Source organism: Meriones unguiculatus, chromosome 17, assembly GCF_030254825.1.
Source record: "Meriones unguiculatus strain TT.TT164.6M chromosome 17, Bangor_MerUng_6.1, whole genome shotgun sequence".
NCBI classification, from domain to species: domain Eukaryota; kingdom Metazoa; phylum Chordata; class Mammalia; order Rodentia; family Muridae; genus Meriones; species Meriones unguiculatus.
The window spans coordinates 19,705,954-19,724,554 of NC_083364.1; the positions used below are offsets into that span (position 1 = coordinate 19,705,954).

At 56.1% G+C, this 18,601-nt stretch overlaps 1 protein-coding gene across 2 annotated transcripts in view; it reads left to right on the top strand.

Moving 5' to 3' along the window:
• The window catches only part of Kdm4b (lysine demethylase 4B), a 79,994-nt gene that overhangs the window by 19,567 nt on the left and 41,826 nt on the right, over positions 1–18,601 (top strand). For both annotated transcript variants that reach the window (XM_021632940.2, XM_060371280.1), the window contains exons 3-6: positions 5,669–5,833; positions 7,849–8,024; positions 8,324–8,438; positions 12,142–12,335. In XM_021632940.2, the coding sequence (XP_021488615.1) occupies positions 5,693–5,833; positions 7,849–8,024; positions 8,324–8,438; positions 12,142–12,335 (626 nt within the window). In that variant the 5' untranslated portion in view covers positions 5,669–5,692. The remainder of the gene's footprint in view (positions 1–5,668; positions 5,834–7,848; positions 8,025–8,323; positions 8,439–12,141; positions 12,336–18,601) is intronic.

The following is an 18,601-nucleotide window of genomic DNA, read 5'->3' on the forward strand; positions in this document are numbered from 1 at the left end:
CTCAGTGGTTTGCAGTCTATTCCCAGCGTGGTGCCAGCATCGCCACTGTCTTGTTCCAGAACATTCCATCACTCCAGAAAGAAGTCCTGTCCCCGGGAGTAGTTCCTTACCTCTCTCCCCTGCTGCTAGCACCCACCAATCCACTTCCCATTTGTGGATTGGGCATTTCCTGTTATGGACTCCCACACGGAGTGTTTGGTTAGGGTTTCTATTGCTGGGATGAGACACCATGACCAAAGCAAGTTGGGGAGGAAAGGGTTTATTCCCCACACTTCCACATTGTAGTCTAACACGGAAGGAAGTCAGGACAGGAACTCAGCAGGGCAGGAACCTGGGGACAGGCGCTGATGCAGAGGCCATGAGGGTGCTACTTCCTAGCTTACTCTTCCTGGCTTGTTCAGCCTGCGTTCTTATATGGGTGCCAACCGGAGGCCACCAGCTCAGAGATACAGCACCCTCAATGTGCTGGACCCTCCCATATCAGTCACTAATTAAGAAAATGCCCTGCAGGCTTGCCTATGGGTGGATTTTATGGAGGCATTTTCTTTTTTCTTTATTTTGGGTTTCTCTGTGTAGTCCTGGCTGTCCTGGAACTCACTCTGTAGACCAGGCTGGCCTCACACTCAGAGTTTCGCCTGCTTCTGCCTCCTGACTGCTGGGATTAATGGTGTGACCCACCAGCCACCAGACTGGATTTTCTAAATTGAGCTCCCTTCTCTCAGATGATTCTAGCTGTGTCAGGTTGACGTGAAATTAGCCAGCACAAGTGGCTTTTTGTTTCTGGGTCTCTCTCACCGAAGCTGATCTTCCGGTCTCTGCACACTGTGGCTTCCTCACTCTTGTTTAGGGCTGCGTGGTAATCCAGTGTGTGGTTTATCCATTATCTACCTTGTTTGTGTTTTGGCTAGTGTGTGCACCGTGACATCACACCACGGACTGTCATTGAACTCTCTGGTTTGTGGTGGCAGTGGCTTTGGACTGTGGTGTTTGAATAAGAATGGCCCCCATAGGCTTTTTTATTCACATAGGTGGGATTAGGAGGAGTGGACTTGTTGGAGATGTGCCACTGGGGTGGGTTTGGGGTGGGCTTGGAGGTTTAGCAGCCCCTAACAGGCCTAGTATCTCTCCTGCTGCCCATGAACCAGGATGGAAAGCTCTCAGTTCCTGCCCCAGAGCCAGGTCTGCCTGCATGCTGCCGTGCTCCCCACCATAATGAAACCAAGCTAGCTTCCAGTTAAATGTTTTTCATTATCAGAGTTGGAGCAGTGGTGGGGCTTTTCACAGAGATAGAGCAGTGGCTGTGAGGCCTTTGAACTCCTCGGCAGATCCCAGTGGCTGCACCACCTTCCATCCGTAGGCTCGTTAAGAGTGTTCCTCAGCTTCACAGAAACTGGAGCAGTGTCCAGAGTTGCTGTCCACTTCTCAGAGGCTGTGATCAGCTGGTGGCAGCTCTGTCCTGCCCTTGGCCACAGCTCAGTCAGAGCGCACCTCAGATTCACATTTTAATCCCATTCTCCCTCCTGCCTCCACCTCCCAAGCGCCCCCCAGACACCTGCTCTGCACCTCCTTACAGGTGGCTACAGCTGAGCCAGCTCTGGGGAGTCCTGTGTGATGTCACAGGTCATAGGTCTTGTTCCTGTGCTGCTGTGACCAAGATGGCATCTTTTATTTCCTCCTTAAACAGACAGAGGATTGTGGAAGTGGCCTAGGCTTTCACGGGCACGGACCTGCTCAGCAAGTCCCTTTTACGCCCCCTGGAGGGTATACAGGGATGCTGTACTTTGCCTGCATTTGGGGTGCTGAGGCGGGAGGATGGCTGCCTGGCGTCTGTTGCAGCTTCCTATCTGGTGCTGTCACTCCTGGAGTAGTAAGAGCATCTGTCCATGTAACTTGCTGGTAGTAGAGATGTTAGCCTGGATGTCCCTTGCACATTCTGTGAGCACGGCAGCTCTCTGCAGTTCCTTGACAGCCCTGAGTATTGCACTTGGGATTGCGCCGCCCTTCAGCTGGCCTCAGGGAGCACTTGGTCTGGCTGCTCTGTCTCCTGGTGCTGTGCCAAGCCCACTGCCCACTTACCCCTGTGGCCTGGGCACCCACCCTCTTCATCTCCAGAGTTAAATAACAAAGTTTTAAACCCATCAGCCACAGCTCCCGGCTCCTGGCCTTGGCCTCTGCCCTGTGCTGTCAGCCCCACCATCCTGTAGTCCAGCTGAGCAGGTGAGGCCCTCAGGGCTCACACTCTCTGCCAGCCCTTCTTGTTCCCATCCACCCCTGCTGGTCACCCAGATAAAGGAGGGCAGGGCTGCCAGGGAAGGCTGCGTGGGGAGGACTGGGAGGTCCTTCTGTCACAGCACACAGGCTTCTTGTGTTCAGGGGTCTTGTATAACCAGCACACAGCTGGGATCAAGAGGAATGGGGCAGACTGTCCATTTCAGGAAACCCACTTCCTCCAACTATGGCTTCTGGAGCTGAGGGCACCCCAACATGGGCCCAGCCACAACCCAGAGCCGGGCTCAGGTAGTTGTGGCCACCTCCCTACTGGGGACTGAGCTTGAGTTGTGGGGCCTCTCAAGATGGTGGCCCAGGCCCATGGCCAGCTGGGACTCAACAGGAAGTTTTGAGATGTCCAACTTCCAGGGGTAGGGACCTTTGGGAGCAAGAGGGGTTGAGAAGACATCTTTGGCCCCCAGGGGACTGCTGCCTTTAGTGCCATTTGTGAGGAGCACGAGGCTCCTGGCTCTCTGTGTTTCCTAGGACACTGCCCAGGGTGCGGAGCCCGTGCTGTCCTGGCCTCATAGTACTGACTTGCTGCTGTGCGTCATGGCTCAGCCCAAGAGCTGTCACCTGCCCTCTCAGGAGCCCTTTGGAGCCCAGCCCTGGGGACTCTGTCCTAGGGATTGAGGTGGGTGGGACACGTGTGCAGGCAGTGAGGTGCAGCTGTCAGGACACAGTCTGGCCAGTGTTTGCTGAGGCAGCAGCCATTGCAGAGGCCTGTGTGCAGACCCTGTGCTGCCACAGTCTGGGGACAGGCCACTAGCAACTGCCCATGTTGGCCTGAAAGCTCTGGTCTTGACGTGTCCCTGGACAGTAGGCGTGGCCTCCTGTAGGGTGGGGTGGGTCTCAGTGAACAACTTCCTCCATGCCGTTTTAACTGGCAGGAGGTGGGGCAGGGCACTTTCTCTGTGGGCAATAAGGAGCTGTTGCCACTAGGTGGGGCCATTGCGCTTCCTGTTTGGCAGCTGGCGGTTGGTGGCTAGGTATCCTCTTCCTACTACTAGCTCACTAGCTCTGCCTAGCCCGGGCTCTCAGATGAGTGGCACCTGGAACCCACTGTGCTGGGCCCATCACCGGTGAAAGACAGATTTTTGTCCCGGGGGCTTTTGGGACCCCCATCTCTGTGCATCCCCACCCTCTAGCTAGTGGCTTGACACATGGTATCCTCCGCCCCATATGGGATTCTCAGATGGTGCCCAAGTCCATGGCACATCTGTGGTGGAAAGTGAGGTGTCTGGCCTGGCTGGCCCTGGGAACCCTGGGGCACTCCACTTACGAGCTTGTCCAGCTTCTAGTGGCACCTGAACCCTCAGCTCCCTGCCTCCTCCCTTGTGATGACACTGTCCAGATAGCTCTGGCTGGGCCCTGTCTTCCTCACGCCTCCCATTGTAAGAGTCCCAGCTGCAAGGTCAGGATTCCCCTGGGAGTGGTATCCCACGGCCCGTAGTCGTGGTCCACACCTCTGCTGTGCCTCTCAGGACAGCCTGAGGGGCTAGCGTGGGCCCTGGTCCTCTGCTGATTCTCTGCAGTGGGGGCCTTCAAGATTCCAAGTCCTTGTCAGGTTCAAGGCACCTGCTGTCAGCTCGTTTGCTCCCTGGGTCCCATGTGGTGGAAGGAGAGAACTCAGTCCTCCCGGCTGCCCTCTGACCTCTACATACGCAAGTTTGGACAGCACTGCCTGCAGTGTCTTGGCCCTGCCTCTGCCTTCAGGTAGCCAGCAGGTGGTTGGCTGCATTCTCTGTCCCGCCAGCTGTCGTGCTCTGTATCCCCGTTATCATTAGCACCCTGTGTGGGGTCTGCAGAGCCCCCTTGATGCTGCACAGCCCTCAGGTCTCATCCCCATCACCGCTGCCCACATAGGACCCTGGTGGCAACCTGGGCAGTGCCATGGCCATGCTGGCCTTGAGACAGACGGGAGACAGACGGGAGGGAGGGAAGCTGTGTGCTGCCCCGGCCCAGATGATGGCAGTTCCCAGAAGGAGAGCCTGTGAGAGGGTGGGTGCAGGCAACCTCACCACAGGAGGGTGGGAGCCAGGCCTGAGGTTCCCAGTGGGCAGCCTCTGGGATTGCCCTGTGGCCCAGTGCTCAGCGGGGAGTCATGCAGGCGGGAACTGAATGCTCCTCATGTTGCCCACAGAAGACAAGGTGCTCCACTGTGGCAAGTGGCCTGTGAGGCAGCAGAGGAGGGGCATGGCCAGGGCTGAAGTCAGCCACTGGTTCTGCGCCCTCCTCCCACTCGCTCACCTTAACACTGAGGCTACTGATTTATAGGCTGTGAGGTCCCTGAGGGCATGGTGTTCCTTCTGCACTACCTTCCTTTCCCTCAGCTCTCACCCTTTGCATGTGGGTGTGGGGGTGGCAGGGGGGCTCAGCAGTTGGTGTGGGGCTGGTGGGACATTGGTGGCCCTGAGACTGGGGGTGGGGCCAGGGATACCTTCTAGTCTGTGGAGCCTGCCCTTGGTGCCCTGGAGGGCAGTGTCTGGCAGCCCCTCTCCTTCAACCATGTGCATCCTTCCCAGAGGGCTGTCACATGGCACTGTGACTCGGAGGGCTATGTTGAGTAGTCCCAGGACACCTAGGTGATGCAGCCTAATTCCTTTCCAGAGCCCAGCAGGGCGGTGGCCTTTGGGTGCCCAGCCACCAACTCGCCCAGCTTGCTTCTGATACCAAGCCTGCACTCCATTTCTGGGCATGGGCTGTTGCCTGGTGGCCACCCTGAAAAATGCATGGGAGCTCTTCTCTTCACCCACGTTGGGACTAGTGTGATCTCCAGGAGGAGAGACCCTGTGACAACCCTTCCTGGAGGCCATGTGGTCTCCCAGTGAGGAGAGGTCACCCGGCTGAGAAGGTCCCTTTACAGAAGGGGCAGGGAGGAGGCCAGCTTGTGCTGCCTCCCTATGGCACAGGCAGGTTGGAGCTGGCCGTAGCTTGGGCTGGCTCAGGTGGGTTGGGTTTGCCTTCCTGCTCCAGGCCTCCACGAGTAGCTTGATGGATTCCAGGCGGCAGTTGGCCCCTGTGCACAAGTGGGATGCTGAACCAGCCCAGGATGCCCTTAGATATGCGCAGGGCTCCTGGTGGATGTGGTGACCCAACGCCACAAAGTGCACATGGGGAGTTCCCTGCTGAGCAGTGCTGGGTTCCAGGAGCCTCTGATTAGAAAATGCATAGCTTCGGAACCCCGTCAGCTTTGGAGGGAGGAAGGTACCTGTGTGTTAGTCAGCTGCTGTCACCTTGGCCCTCGGGCTGGTGGAAGTGATGGGGCCTCCTGGTTTTCTGGCTTGGCCTGTCTGCCTGCTGTTGCCCTCAGCAGCTGTGGGTGATTTTGTTGCCTCTGAGGGGAAGCATGGTGGTGGTGATGGCAGGGCTGACGCTGATGGCTCTTACCTCCTTACAGGTGTGGCTCTGTTTCGCTGCAGTCATGGGGTCCGAGGACCACAGTGCCCAGAACCCCAGCTGCAAAATCATGACCTTCCGCCCCACCATGGACGAGTTCAGGGACTTCAACAGATATGTGGCCTACATTGAGTCACAGGGTGCCCACCGCGCTGGCCTGGCCAAGGTGTGTGATGCCACTCCCAAACTGCTTTGTGCCCAGATGCCATGTCACTGCCTCTCCGACCTCCTTAAACTCACGTAGGCACTGGGTTCTGTGGTGGTGCCTGGACCAAATCGGGGCACATGTGTCCTAGGGAGCAGCCCAGCCTGGGTGGGACACAGAGCCTGCTGCTGTGAGGGAAAAGGCTGCTCTAGGCCTAGGGATGGAAGGGGACCTGATGCCTGGGGGCGGTGGTGTGTGGGTAGGTGTGTAAGGCCTTGCGTAGTAATATTTGTTTGACACTTACAGAAGGGTGCTGGGGTCACCCTGCATCTATTTTTTTCTTTAAAAAAAAATCCCTGTGTGTGTCTGTGTCGGTGTGCACCTGTGTGTGGTACATGTGGAAGCCCAAAGGGGTGTGGAGCCAGCAATTGTGAGCCTCCCGACAGGGTGCTTGGCTCCTCAGTGCTGGGATGTGCCGGCCCTCCCATCTGTGGGTAAAAGACGTGCCAGCTTTAGGACTGTTTTTCTGAAGCCATCCAGTGTGGTGTTAAACCCAGAGTTGTTCTTCCTCAGCCTCCCAGATGCGAGGCAGACAGGCCGACAGCCTCACACCTGGCTGGTTGTGCCTGTGTGTCTGGGCCTTGCTCGTGTGACATCTAGAGCAGTTAGTGACTGTGTGTTTGAGAGTGCTGCGGGTGGGTCCCCACTAGGCCATCACCCTGTTAGAACCTGGTTCTCTGGAGCCCAGCCAGCGTCCTCAGAGTGCCGAGGACAGTCCAGAAACCCCTCAGCTGGCAGCGTCATCCCCAGTCAGACAGTGGACTCTGCAGGTAACAGTGCCAACGAGCCTGATGGTCAGAGCTTAGTCCCCGGGAACCCCACTCTGGAAAGAGAAAGCACCTTCTGTGCGCTGTCCTCCGGCCTCTGCGTGTGCACTGGCAAAAATGCGAAGGGCAGTGGTGCTTCCAAGGCAGGCACCCTCTGGCCACTACCCCTCCCCCAGCACCCCCTGTCTAGAGCTGTCAAGCAGTGTCCCCTCCTAACGTCCGCTTTTCTCGGTGAATGCCTTCCTCATGCAAAGGCCAGGCGGAGCGGGGCTGGATGGGGCCTGCACCCAAGCTGGCAGGCCTTAGGTTGTGTCTACCCCCTTAGCTCCACTACCCTGTTGATCTGGTGGCCTCATCCTTGCTTTGGCCGTGAAACATAATGACACGCTTACACTGTTGACTCCACTTTCCCCCTAAAAGGCCAGGACGCTGGGCTAGCTACAGCTTTCTTCCGACCCTGCCTCTGTGTCAGAAAGTGAGGGGTTTTGTTTTGTTTTTTGAGATGAAGTTTCTCTGTGTAGCCTTGGCTGTCCTAGACTCCCTTTGTAGACCAGGCTGGCCTTGAACTCACAGAGATCCACCTGCCTCTGCCTTCCCAGGGTTGGGATTACAGGTGTGCCCCCAACCTCCACGCATTTTGCAGTTCTGGGGTTGACCTTGGGTTTCTTGTTAAGTAGTCCATTGCTCAGCAGGCACTCAGCAGTCCCAGCCTCAGCTGGAGGCTGCCGTCTCAAGAAGGCTCTGGAGCTGGTTCATTTGGCGAAGCTGCAGGTTCCTTCCACCTCCTTGTCCCCCATGGCTCCAGTTGGGGTGACTGTGGCCTGCCTTGGTTCCCTTCTCCTGCCTGCAGCACCTTCCCACCAGAGAGGCTATTGTATATAGCCATCTTAGACTGTCCTCTTGGCTTTTGCTGAGGCTTCTGCAAATGAGACCATTTTTTGAATCTTTGACCAGCCACCTCCTACCACGGCTGAGTGTAGGTGCAGCTTCCCCTCTGGCATTTCTAGCATCGTGTGTGTGTGTGTGTGTGTGTGTGTGTGTGTGTGTCCATTTGTGTCCCTGTTCCTGCTCTGCTCTAATGGGGACCATTTGCCACCTTGGCCTCCACAGCTGTCATGATTGTAATGCCTGTGTGTGGCGCTTAGATCTTTGGGACCTGGGACTCCTACCGTTGGGAGCCGCATCACCCACACCCTTCTTGGCCCCCAGATTATCCCACCGAAGGAGTGGAAGCCGCGCCAGACGTATGATGACATCGACGACGTGGTCATCCCGGCGCCTATCCAGCAGGTGGTGACGGGCCAGTCAGGGCTCTTCACGCAGTACAACATCCAGAAGAAGGCCATGACAGTGGGGGAGTACCGCCGCCTGGCCAACAGCGAGAAGTATGTGGGCACACTCTCTGTCTGCTGCACTGACTCCCCACTTCTTGAGGCTGAGCTGGGGCTGAGGGCCCCTCACTCCTCCTTGTCTGTGTCCCCCAGGGGCTTCTCTCGTCCTGGTATGTGGCCGGAAGGCAGCTTTTCGGTGCAGGTCCCCCATGCTCTCTGCTCCAGCTGCCCCTGGATCCTGAAGCTCTGTCCCTCCTTGCCACATCTAGCCATGGTTCTGGGGTCGGCTTCTCAGGCAGCTAGAGGGTGTGGTATTACCCAGAGTCCAATCTGCATCGCTGCACTGTCCCCAGGTACTGCACCCCGCGCCATCAGGACTTTGACGACCTGGAACGCAAGTACTGGAAGAACCTGACGTTCGTCTCCCCCATTTATGGGGCTGACATCAGTGGCTCGCTGTATGATGACGTAAGTGCCCGTGATTGCCCGCATGCCAGGGTCCTGGTCACCACTGTGTGCTCTGGGGGTGGGAGGGGACTGGCTGTGTTGGCTTCTGGCTCAGGGCTGAGATTATGGGTGCACAGTGTCACACCCAGCTTTCTGCGTGGGTGCTGGGAACAGGCCCAGAGCCTCCCACTCATCTCCCTGGTGCTACTTGCATTTTCTTGGTGTGGTGTGAGTTTAAATGTCTGTTGTGTGTGCGCAGGCCTGTGTGTCCGGCCTCTATGTGGTTCTGAACTCAAATCACCAAGCTTGGTGGCAGGCACCTTCCTGTCCAGCCCTCTCAGTGCTGCTGTTGTTTCTTAAGGCAGTAGAGCCAGGTTCAGCTGACAAGCCCCGCGGCACAACAGTTAGAAGCATGGGGTTCAGTTCGCTCTAGTGCACCCACCAAGCTGTATAGCCTTGCCTGTCATGCCAGAAAGCAAACTTAGCCTTATGATCGGTCACCCATCCCTCCAAGACTCTGACCTCCAGGAATCCACTGTCTGGTCATTTTCTATTTTTAGTGTCCCACATTGTGGCTTCTTGTGTCTGATTCACATGTCACCGGCATGTGGGGGGACCACACAGCATGCCCCTGACAGTCAGCTATGGGCTGTGGCCTGCTTGGGCTCTAAGAAGTGAGGCAGCTGCGGGTCCTCCCAAGTCACATGGCTCTGTTTTTCTGAGATTCTTTGCCATGAGAACAGGTTTCTAGAACTCTGAGTTGTGGGGCTTTTCACACATCCCAGATGTGAGTTTGTCACCAGCCATCTGCAGTCTGTCTGTCTCTGCGCTGTGAGCTGTCTGTCTGTCCAGGCTTCTTTCCCTCAGTGCACACTCTGGGCACATGCTCTAAGTCGGAGTCTCACTCTATGTTTTGTCTGGGGACAAGCTCTCACTGAGTTGCCCAGGCTGATGTCAAGCCTGGGATCCTCCTGCCCCAGCTTCTGAGTGCCTGGATCGAAGGCTTGCTTGTTTTCTTTCCTGGAGGCGGCCTCCCTTGCTACAGTCCACAGCATGTTTTTTGGCTTCTGTTCTCGGTGTCACATTTAAAAACCTGTGGCTGATTGCACAGTCAGGATGGGTTGACTTTGTCCTTGGTCCTGAGAATTAGTTCTGTGGGCCCAGTCTTCAGTCTGCTGAGGGGGTCCCCACCTCTGTGCTGGCTGCGGCCAGCCCCAGGCTGCAGAGGAGAGCGTGCTGGCCCAGCCCTGGTGGCTGAAGACACTTCCCCGCATTTTTGTGCCAGAGGGCGTACTGGCTGTGTTTGTTTATTAAAAAACAAACAAACAAAAAAATTGGAATGGTTCAAGTGGGAAAGAGTTCTGGCCATGAAGCCTGACAACCTGAGTTTGATCCCCCATGGCTAGGTAAAGCTGAAGTTGTCCTCTGGCTCCTTGAGTCACACACAAAACAACGACATGTAAAACAAAAGTTCTTAAGCTGGGTGTGATGCCACACGCCTGTAATCCCAGTCCTCGGAAGGCAGAAGCAGGTGGATCTCTGAGTTTGAGGCCAGCCTGGTCTACAAAGTAAGTCCAGGATAGCCAGGGCTACACAGAGAAACCCTGCCTCAAAAAACTGAAACAACCAACCAGCTAACATTTTTTTCTCTTCCATGTCCACCTGCACACCAGAAGTGGACACCAAACCTCATTATAGATGGTTGTGAGCCACCATGTGAGTGCTGAGAATTGAACTCAGGATCTTTGAAGAGCAGCCAGTACTCTTAACCTCTGTGCCATCTCTCCAGCCCCCAAATATTTTTTCTTTAAAAAAAAAAAGTGTTTATGTACACACACACACACATATATGTGATCAGTTTTAAGTTCACAGCAAAATAGAGCAGAAAATCCAGCTTGAGGGACTGTTGAGATGGCTCAATGGTTAAGAGTATTTCTGTTCTTTCAGAGGACCTGGGTTCTATTCTTAGCACCCATATCAGGTGCTTCCTAACCTCCTGTAACTCCAGTTCCAGGGCATCTGACATCTCTGTTCCCTGTGGGCACTGCACACACACACACTTAAAAAAATAATTTTTAAAAGTCCCGTTTAATAATCCCTAGTCCTTTTGCCTCCCTGCCCAAGCCAGTGGTGCCAGGCACTCTCTGCCTCCATGTTCATTCCTTTTCCAAGATGGACAGGAATCATGGCATAGTGTTTGCTGTGGCTTCTGTCCTGCAGCTGTGCAGGGTTAGAGCTTATCCACACCCTTTCTTGAAGGCTCATTCCTTTCAAGTGTGTGGACCTCACTTGCTTGTGCTCCCCTGTGGATGCAGCTCTCCCTGCTTAGGGAGGGGGACTGAGATGGAAGCTGTCACATTAGTCCTTCTGCAGGTGCCGCCTTTTTCATGGAGTCCAGGTTGGATTTGAACTCACTAAGTAGCTGAGGATGACCCAGAACTCCCGACTCTCCTGCCTCCTGAGTGCCAGCATGCCATGTCTTGTTCACCCTGTGTAGGCAAAGCCTCTGCACTTGGGCCAGGGGTGTGGGAGGTCTCTTGAGGTGGTTTGATCTGCTTTCCCCACTGCAGGTCTGCAGTGACTTTACAGGTAGTGGTGAGGTCCCCGGTCTGTGGCGGTGTGTTGTCTTCTGTTGTGCTTGGCTCCCTGTCCTCTCGTACTTGTCTTGCAGTTTTGTTGTCCATGCTTCTGGGATGGCGCTCGATCAGAGTCTGGGCTCAGCCCAGCAAGGTGTTCTGGGCATGCCCCTGCGCCCTGCTTCCCATTAGCCACTGAGACGACTTTGTGGCGGGCTCTGGCCACACACAGGCCTCAGCTGCCAATGCTGGACTTTGGGTCACATCTGCCACAGGCCCCCAAGGAAGCTTGTGGCTCTGCCTGTGCGCCTGCCTCACCTAAAGCAGCGCAGAATCTGTTAGACATGGGGCAGCTGAGGCCCAGAGCAAAGGACTTTTGACCCAGCCATCAGATGAGTTTTCTTGAATTTCTCTTTTCATAGTTCATGACATATCCCATGTGGTGTCTGTGCTGGGTGGCTGGCAGGGCATCAAGGCCATCTGTGTGCATGAGGACCTGCTGCTGTCATACTGTTGGGACCTCAGCCACCTCTGCTCACCATGGCCTGGCCCTTCAGCCTGCTGACAGGGGACTGGTCACCTTCAGGGTCACCATGCTAAGGTGCCAATATGCACACTGGTGATTCTAGGATGGAGGGCCGGACTCAGGTATAGGCACCTGAGGCTGCCTCTGTGTCTTAGCTCCAGCTAGCAACGTTTGACAAGAGCGTGGGGCCTTCATCCACATTTGCCTGTGTCCGTCTGAAGCTGTCTGGTCTTGTATGATGCAAGGATTTGGAAGGGTGTAATTTGGGCCTGGGTTCACATGCTTGTGAAGGGATTACTCTACATGGAGACTGCGTTACTTAGAATTATGGAGGTCACCACTGAGCTGCGGTTGTCCCTTGGCATGTGCGCGCTTGTAGACTGCTGAGTACAACATGCTCTCCTAGGAAGGGTTGGGTGGCAGGTGAGAATGCGGGGCCCAAGCAGCTCTAGTGTGCCAGGCCCCTAGGCCCCTTGACTTCTGTGGAGGACCATGGAGCCTGGGAACCTGATGCTTACATACCTCAGTTGTCCTGTTATACCCCGGTGACCTTGAAGCCAGGGTGCAGGGGGTCACAGATGTCCTGGGAGGACTCTGCTGACTGCACACTCGCTATCCACAGGATGTGGCCCAGTGGAACATCGGCAACCTGAGGACCATCCTGGACATGGTGGAGCGTGAGTGCGGCACCATCATCGAGGGCGTGAACACGCCCTACCTCTACTTCGGCATGTGGAAGACCACGTTTGCCTGGCACACGGAGGACATGGACCTCTACAGCATCAACTACCTGCACTTCGGCGAGCCCAAGTCCTGGTGAGTTCTGGGGCGTGAGGCGTGCGGAGAGCGGATGGTTGCTGGTCCCGGGACTACTGTGGGGTACCTCTAGCTCAGCCTTTAGGCCGGGGGCGCGCTGACCCAGACCCTGGCCGTGGCTGTACCAGTTGTCCACATGCCCCCCTGTCATCCTGGTGGTGAGCCAAGGACTGTGATCTTGCCCAGTCCTCTGCCAGCCTGACGGGTGTGTCACTTGCTGGCCACGTCACAGGGGCTGCTTCCTGAACACTGAGTGAGGTGCTGGCAGGGAGCCCAGTTTTTCCCTTCAAGTACTTTGGGTCTTGGCACTTGCGTGGCTCTTGTGGTCTCCTTAGAGCACAGGTGGCAACATCGGTCTCCCCAGTCGGGCTCGGAATCCTGGGTACTGGTGCTCTGGCGCCCCTTGTTGCACCTGCAATCACACAGGCAGCCCTTCTGTCCTCCACCATCCAGCGCCTCCCTAGGGCCCCAGGGGTGACAGGGACACCTTGCCCTCAGCAGGGCCCCTGCTGTTGCTCAGCTGTGGACAGAGCTGACTGCTGAGCCTGTACAGGGTCATGCCAAAAGCGCCCTCTTTTTGGTGTCTCAGTACTCAAACTGTAGGCACATAGCCTTCCCTGCTCCAGTGGAATCCACGCTCAGCCCTGGGCAGTGGTCCTTCCGAAAGACACGGCTATGTTGATAGGCGCACTTCCTCTGTGGACCCTGGGCTGTCCTGCAGCCAGCTGTCTACCTACATTCAGGCTAGCTTCCCAGCTGATGGCCGAGCTGGGCTGGACTTGGGCTGCATGGGAAAGTATCCCTCAAATACTTGGTTCCCTTTCTGACATTCTCACGCCTTGTGGGTCCCAGCACTGTTTCCTAATTGTTACAGAGGTGAGAAATCCTGTAGGTATTGTATCTGCTGCTTCCTGGCTCCCCAAGGCCTTAGAGAGCTTTGCACTGCGCTGTCCCAGTGTCGGAGGCCTGTCTTGCCGCCCTTGAGGGCTCTCTGGTAATACTAGTGATCCAGGACAGCCTTCATCCTGGGGTGGTGACATCCCTCAGTCCTGGGAGAAGGTCAGGGGTGTGTGGGCAGGAGTCTGCCAGCCTTGGCTCTTAGGTGGTCTTCCTGCTGCAACAAAGTCCTCTGACAAAGGTCACTGACAGGAGGAAGGGCTTGCTACCCTCCACCATCATGAAGGGGAGGAGCTGAGGCGGCTGGTCACATGACAGGACCAGGATCCTAACCCAGCGCATTGTGCTGCCTGCTGCAGGTCTTCCCTCCTCAGGTAGCACAGTCAAGGGAACCCCAGATCGTCCTGGAGGCCTGTCTCCTTGGCTTCTAGATCCTGTCGATTAGACAGTTAACACTGCTCCCTACCCTCTGGGCTCCTGTGGGGGCGTTTGCAGCCTATTCTATAAGTTCAACTCACAAGGTCCCTGTCTATGGAAGCCTGGTGTGGTAGCAACAGACAGATGATGGCTTCTCACAAGCAGCCGAGTCTGTGCCCTCAATCCTCAGTTTGGCCCCCCGTCTCTGGTGGCACCAGCCTCTGTATAGACCTGTCCAGCCAGGTGACTCCTCCCGTGGCACTCTGCTGCCGCCTCTGTGGAGGGCAGCTATGGTGGTTGCCACTTGGGGTTCTGGGATCCCCTGAGAAGTGATGTGGCAGTGTCAAGGGCCAGTGACCCGCTCCTCATGGCTGCAGTGTCCTGCAGGGCTAGTGACCCCTGCCAATCCAGACTGAGTCCACAACCTCTCTGCCGCAAGTCCCCAAAAGCCCACAGCCGTGGCCTGTGTCAACAAGTGTGGGTGAGAATATTTGTGTGTGAGATGTGTTGGGACCGGAGCAGCTGGCTCTGGAGCCCAGGGCTCAAGTCCCACTCCTGGTGGCCACTAGGTGGCGCTCCCGTCCTTTTGACGCAGGAGGCCATTCCCACCCCCCACCCCCCAACACACACCCTCACCCCCGTCCTAGCTGCTCTTGGCTGCTGTCACCAGGCTCCTTGGCTGCCCCTTTCTTTGTGTTCAGGATGTGGGGGAGACAGCCCCACTTTTCACTCAGAAATGTGAGTAAAGAATACGAGCTCCTCCAGACCAGCCAAGGACTGCATGGTGAGACTACAGCTCAACCAAACAGAAAGAAATAAAGAAGCCAGGCCAGCCTGGTGTGAAGCTGAGCCGAGAATGAGGCCCAGATATCTCCTTTGGGGACAATCAGGAGATGGCCCACTACTTAGCCTCAGAGATACCCCCGAGCTGCCAGGAACTATCAGAGTGGCCAGTGAGGCCCAGAGAGTCAGGCTAGTGAGCTAGCTGTGGGCGTGAGTGGGACTAGAGCATTCCCAGTGTTGTGGACCACCTCAGCAAGTGAAGTGAGAGCCATGCTGTCTGAGGGTGCCTGGCTGTGCGTGGCCACATGGCCCTGCAGCTTGTGAGACATGGGGCTCCCTGAAGCATGATGGTGGCCACACCCACAGGGCTGTCTGTGGCAGGAACCCATGCAGTGTGCCACCGGTTGCTTGGCTGCCCTCCTTTACCACCTTCCCTTCTTGAACACTGAGTGCAGGTCCAGCCATCCCCACTCCCCGCATCCTGCCTATGGCTGGGGTTGGCCATCAGGGCCAGTGGTGAACACAGTGGTCAATGTTTGGAGAAAGCCCCAGCAGAGCCTAGCCTGGGTCTTGGTGAGGGTGGCCCAGCCGCTGCATGGCCAGGGCTCTCCTACTGTGAGCATCTGCTCTCTCACTCCCTCCAGCAGCAGGGAGGGGTCTTAATGTGCTTTCTGTTGCTGCAGTCAACACCGTGACCCAAAGCAGCTTGGGGTGAAAGGCTTATTTGTCTAATCCTTTCCAGCGGCACTTCATCACGGAGGGAAGTCAGGGCAGTGGCTAGAGCGGAGACCTCTGACGGCTCTTCAGGGCTTGCTCAGCTTGCTTTCTTAGAGAACCCAGGACCACCTGCCCAGCATGTCCTCCCACACCTCCCCAGTGATCTGGGCCCTCTCACATCAGTCATAATCAAAACACTGCCCCACAGGCCAGTGTGATGGAAGCATTTCCTCAGCTGAGTTGGCTTGTGCCAGGGACTCTAGGTCTGTCAGATTGACAGCGGAGGCTAATTGTGACAGTATGGGGCTGTATATCCTTGGGGACACACAGACCTTATGTGTGCTTGACTTGGATTCTCCCCACCAGGCTGTGGGCCCAAGAAAGATAGGATCCCAGTTAGGCCTGTGTTCCCAGCTCCATGAGGGACCTGAAAGGAGTCAGCGCCACTCGGGTCCCCGGTATTCCATGGAAATCAGCACATTCTCCCTTTTGGACATTTGGGTGCTGCTCTCTTTTGGAGGGGGCCTTGTTTCGAGACAGGGTTTCTCTGTGTCCTAGACTCAATTTGTAGACCAGGCTGGCCTCACAAAGATCCATCTACCTTTGCCTTCCTGAGTGCTGGGATTAAAGGCATGTCTCTCTGTCCCAAGCATGCAACCCATTCCATGTCCCCTGACCTGTCCTGTCTCAGACACTGCAAGCATGTGAGGTGAAAAGTCAGTCTACGGGCTGCTGTGTGTTTCCCCCCTCAGGACTACTAGAAGCCAGGACACCCCAAGTGGCAAGGTGACCGAGAGCCAGCAGGGGTACCTTCCAGCTGGCATCGCAGCTCTGCCTTGCGGGGCTTGGCACTCCAGTCAGCATAACCGCTTGGTGCAGACACACAGAAGCTAGCAAGAGACAGCTGTGTTATCCCTGGCCCAGTGCCCCTATGGCCTCCTTATTGGGCCACTGGCCTTGCTCTGCCCACAGCCGCTCTGTCACCCCAGATGCCATGGCTCTGACCTTCTGCTTATTGAGATTGTGCCATACATCTCAGCCACCTCTGGAGCCAGAGAACTAAGGCTGAGGCTGATGACATGCCTGAGCTTGAACTGGGGCATTGGGGCCTCTGGCACAGCAAGATGAGCTCTGTGTCATTAGCCACCACGGCGCTCTGATGATGACGGGCCATTTCAGGGAATCTGGTGCACACGGCAGGGTGCAGCTCTGAGTCACAGCCTGTGCCCATTAGCTCGATGAGCCATCCTGCTCCGTGTCCTTTCCACAGCTGGGCCCTGCCAAAGAGGCCGCTGTAGCAGGCTCTGCCTTGCAGCTCTGTCCCCAGGATCCAAGAATCAGAACAGCCAGGATACCCAGGCATGCTGGGGCTCACTCAGGGCCTCAACTGGCTGCTGCCTGCCTTTCTGTCGTCACTTAGCGTTTCCTTCTGGATTGCAGAGCTCGCTAAGCACTGCTGAGCAGGGAGGCGTCTGTGTTCTTTGCCTAAACAGAGCCATTAACCTGCAGTAGGTGTGGGACATCTCCACACACACAAGATTTGGGAAGCTGGAACTGAGCTGGGCTCTTTGGCCAACTGCTGAGCTGGGGGTATGGCTTGTGGATTTGTCTCTTTGGTTATTATATGGCCTACTTTTTTGGTTTGGGTTTCTTCTCCCTTCCTTCTTCCTCTTTCCTCCCTCTGTTTGTCCCCCTCCTCCTTGCCCTTATCCTTGTCCTCCCTCTTCCCATTCCTGCCTCCTTTGCCTGATCATCTGTTGATGATGAGCCAATACTGTCGCTTTTCCATGAGTGACTCTGCATCCTAGGGCCTGTCTGCTGTGGGTCCTGGCTGGCGTGGACCAATGTCCTTTTGTAGATTTCTCACTGCTCTGCAGTCTTCCTGGCTCCTGGACTGCATCCAGAGTTGTCAAGTGTCCTCAGATCCTCTGGGCCGGCCTGTCATCTGACTCCCACTCCCCTTCTGCTGGACGGCCTTGGTGATGTGGAGTGCAGTGTCTTGTGGACACCTCTATCACAGGCCCGCCGGCTGATGTTGACCTTGACTATGAGGCTCAGGTCATCTGTTGGGTGTCCTCTCCCGTCAGGGCATTCTTTACTGTCCCTACACTGAACTCTGAGGTGAAATGAACTCTGTACAATGAAATGTTTTAATTATCAGAGAAGTCAAGAGAGGAGGGAGCAGGGTGGCCCTGTGCCAGGCTGGCAGCTGGAGCTAGCGCGGTGCTGACATGCGTTCCTCTTTTCGTCAGGGTGCCAGGTTCCTTCCCTTCTTCCTAGAGAGGAATCACAGATGGAGCGTTTGCCTGGGGCTCCATGGCTCAGAAGTAGTGGGTGAGCCCTTCAGGCTCTCCAGGGGGCCTACAGCAGGCCCCTGCCTTCAGGCTGCATGGGAACACCCTTGCTCTCTGCAGTCCTGACCTTGGAGGAGTCATCCCCCATGAGGCCATGCTAACCCAAGAGTTGCTCGCTTTTTTTTTTAAATTATTTATTTTTATATTTGTGCATTGGTGTTTTGCCTACAAGTATGTGTATGTGTGTGTTGGATCCCCTGTTACTGGAGTGAGCTACCATATGGGTGCTGGGAATTGAACCTGGGTTGTCTGGAGGAGCAGCCAATACTCTTAACTGCTGGGCCATCTCTCTAGCCCTGAGTCACTCAATTTTTTGCAGGCTCCAGACATGCCATGGAACCCCCTCTTCCTTGGTGTGAGTACATGCGCGGTCTCCCATGTGTGCTGTGGACTGGAGCACTCACTCTACAGCAGCCCATGGCACTACCTTTGGCCCCTCTGTACACAGTGCTGCTGTCTTGGCTTTGTAGACTCGAGCTGCCCCATTTGTTTTGTCCCCCACACATCTGGCCCTGGGCTTCACGGCCTGGAAAGGGCCATCTTCAGAACTCTGTACAAACAGGCCAATGTTGTCACTCTCCGTGTGTAAGGAAGAGCTGGCTCTGTCAGGGGAAACAGTGGTCGGCACGGCTTCCTTCTGGGAACTCACCTTTTCAGAGCTGTGTCGGCGTCTGCTGATGACCGTTGGGATGCCCTTGGAGAGGCTATTGCATAGGACGTGCCGCCAAAACACCTGCCGTAGGCGGAGGGACCTCACTTGGCTGTGAGCCTCCAGGAAAATACTGTCCCGCTCCTGAGAGTGCTGGGCCGGGCCTCTGTCCCTGCCGGCTTCCCGTTTCCACACTAGTGGGCCAGCACCTGTTGGCTCAGCATTAGCCCCAAGCCGGTCAACACTGGCTTCGGGGCGAGCCCGCAGCCCTAGCCCTGCCCCAGCCTGCCCTCCATCTGGACCCCTGCAGAGTGGTTGGGGTGGCAGCGAGTGTCAGCACACTCACTTGCCGGTGGGGATGAGGTCTGGCCCAGCTTGAGGCAACGAGGATCTGTTGGCACCTATTCTGGGTCTGTTACCACATGGAAGAGCTCAGAGTATGAACTCTA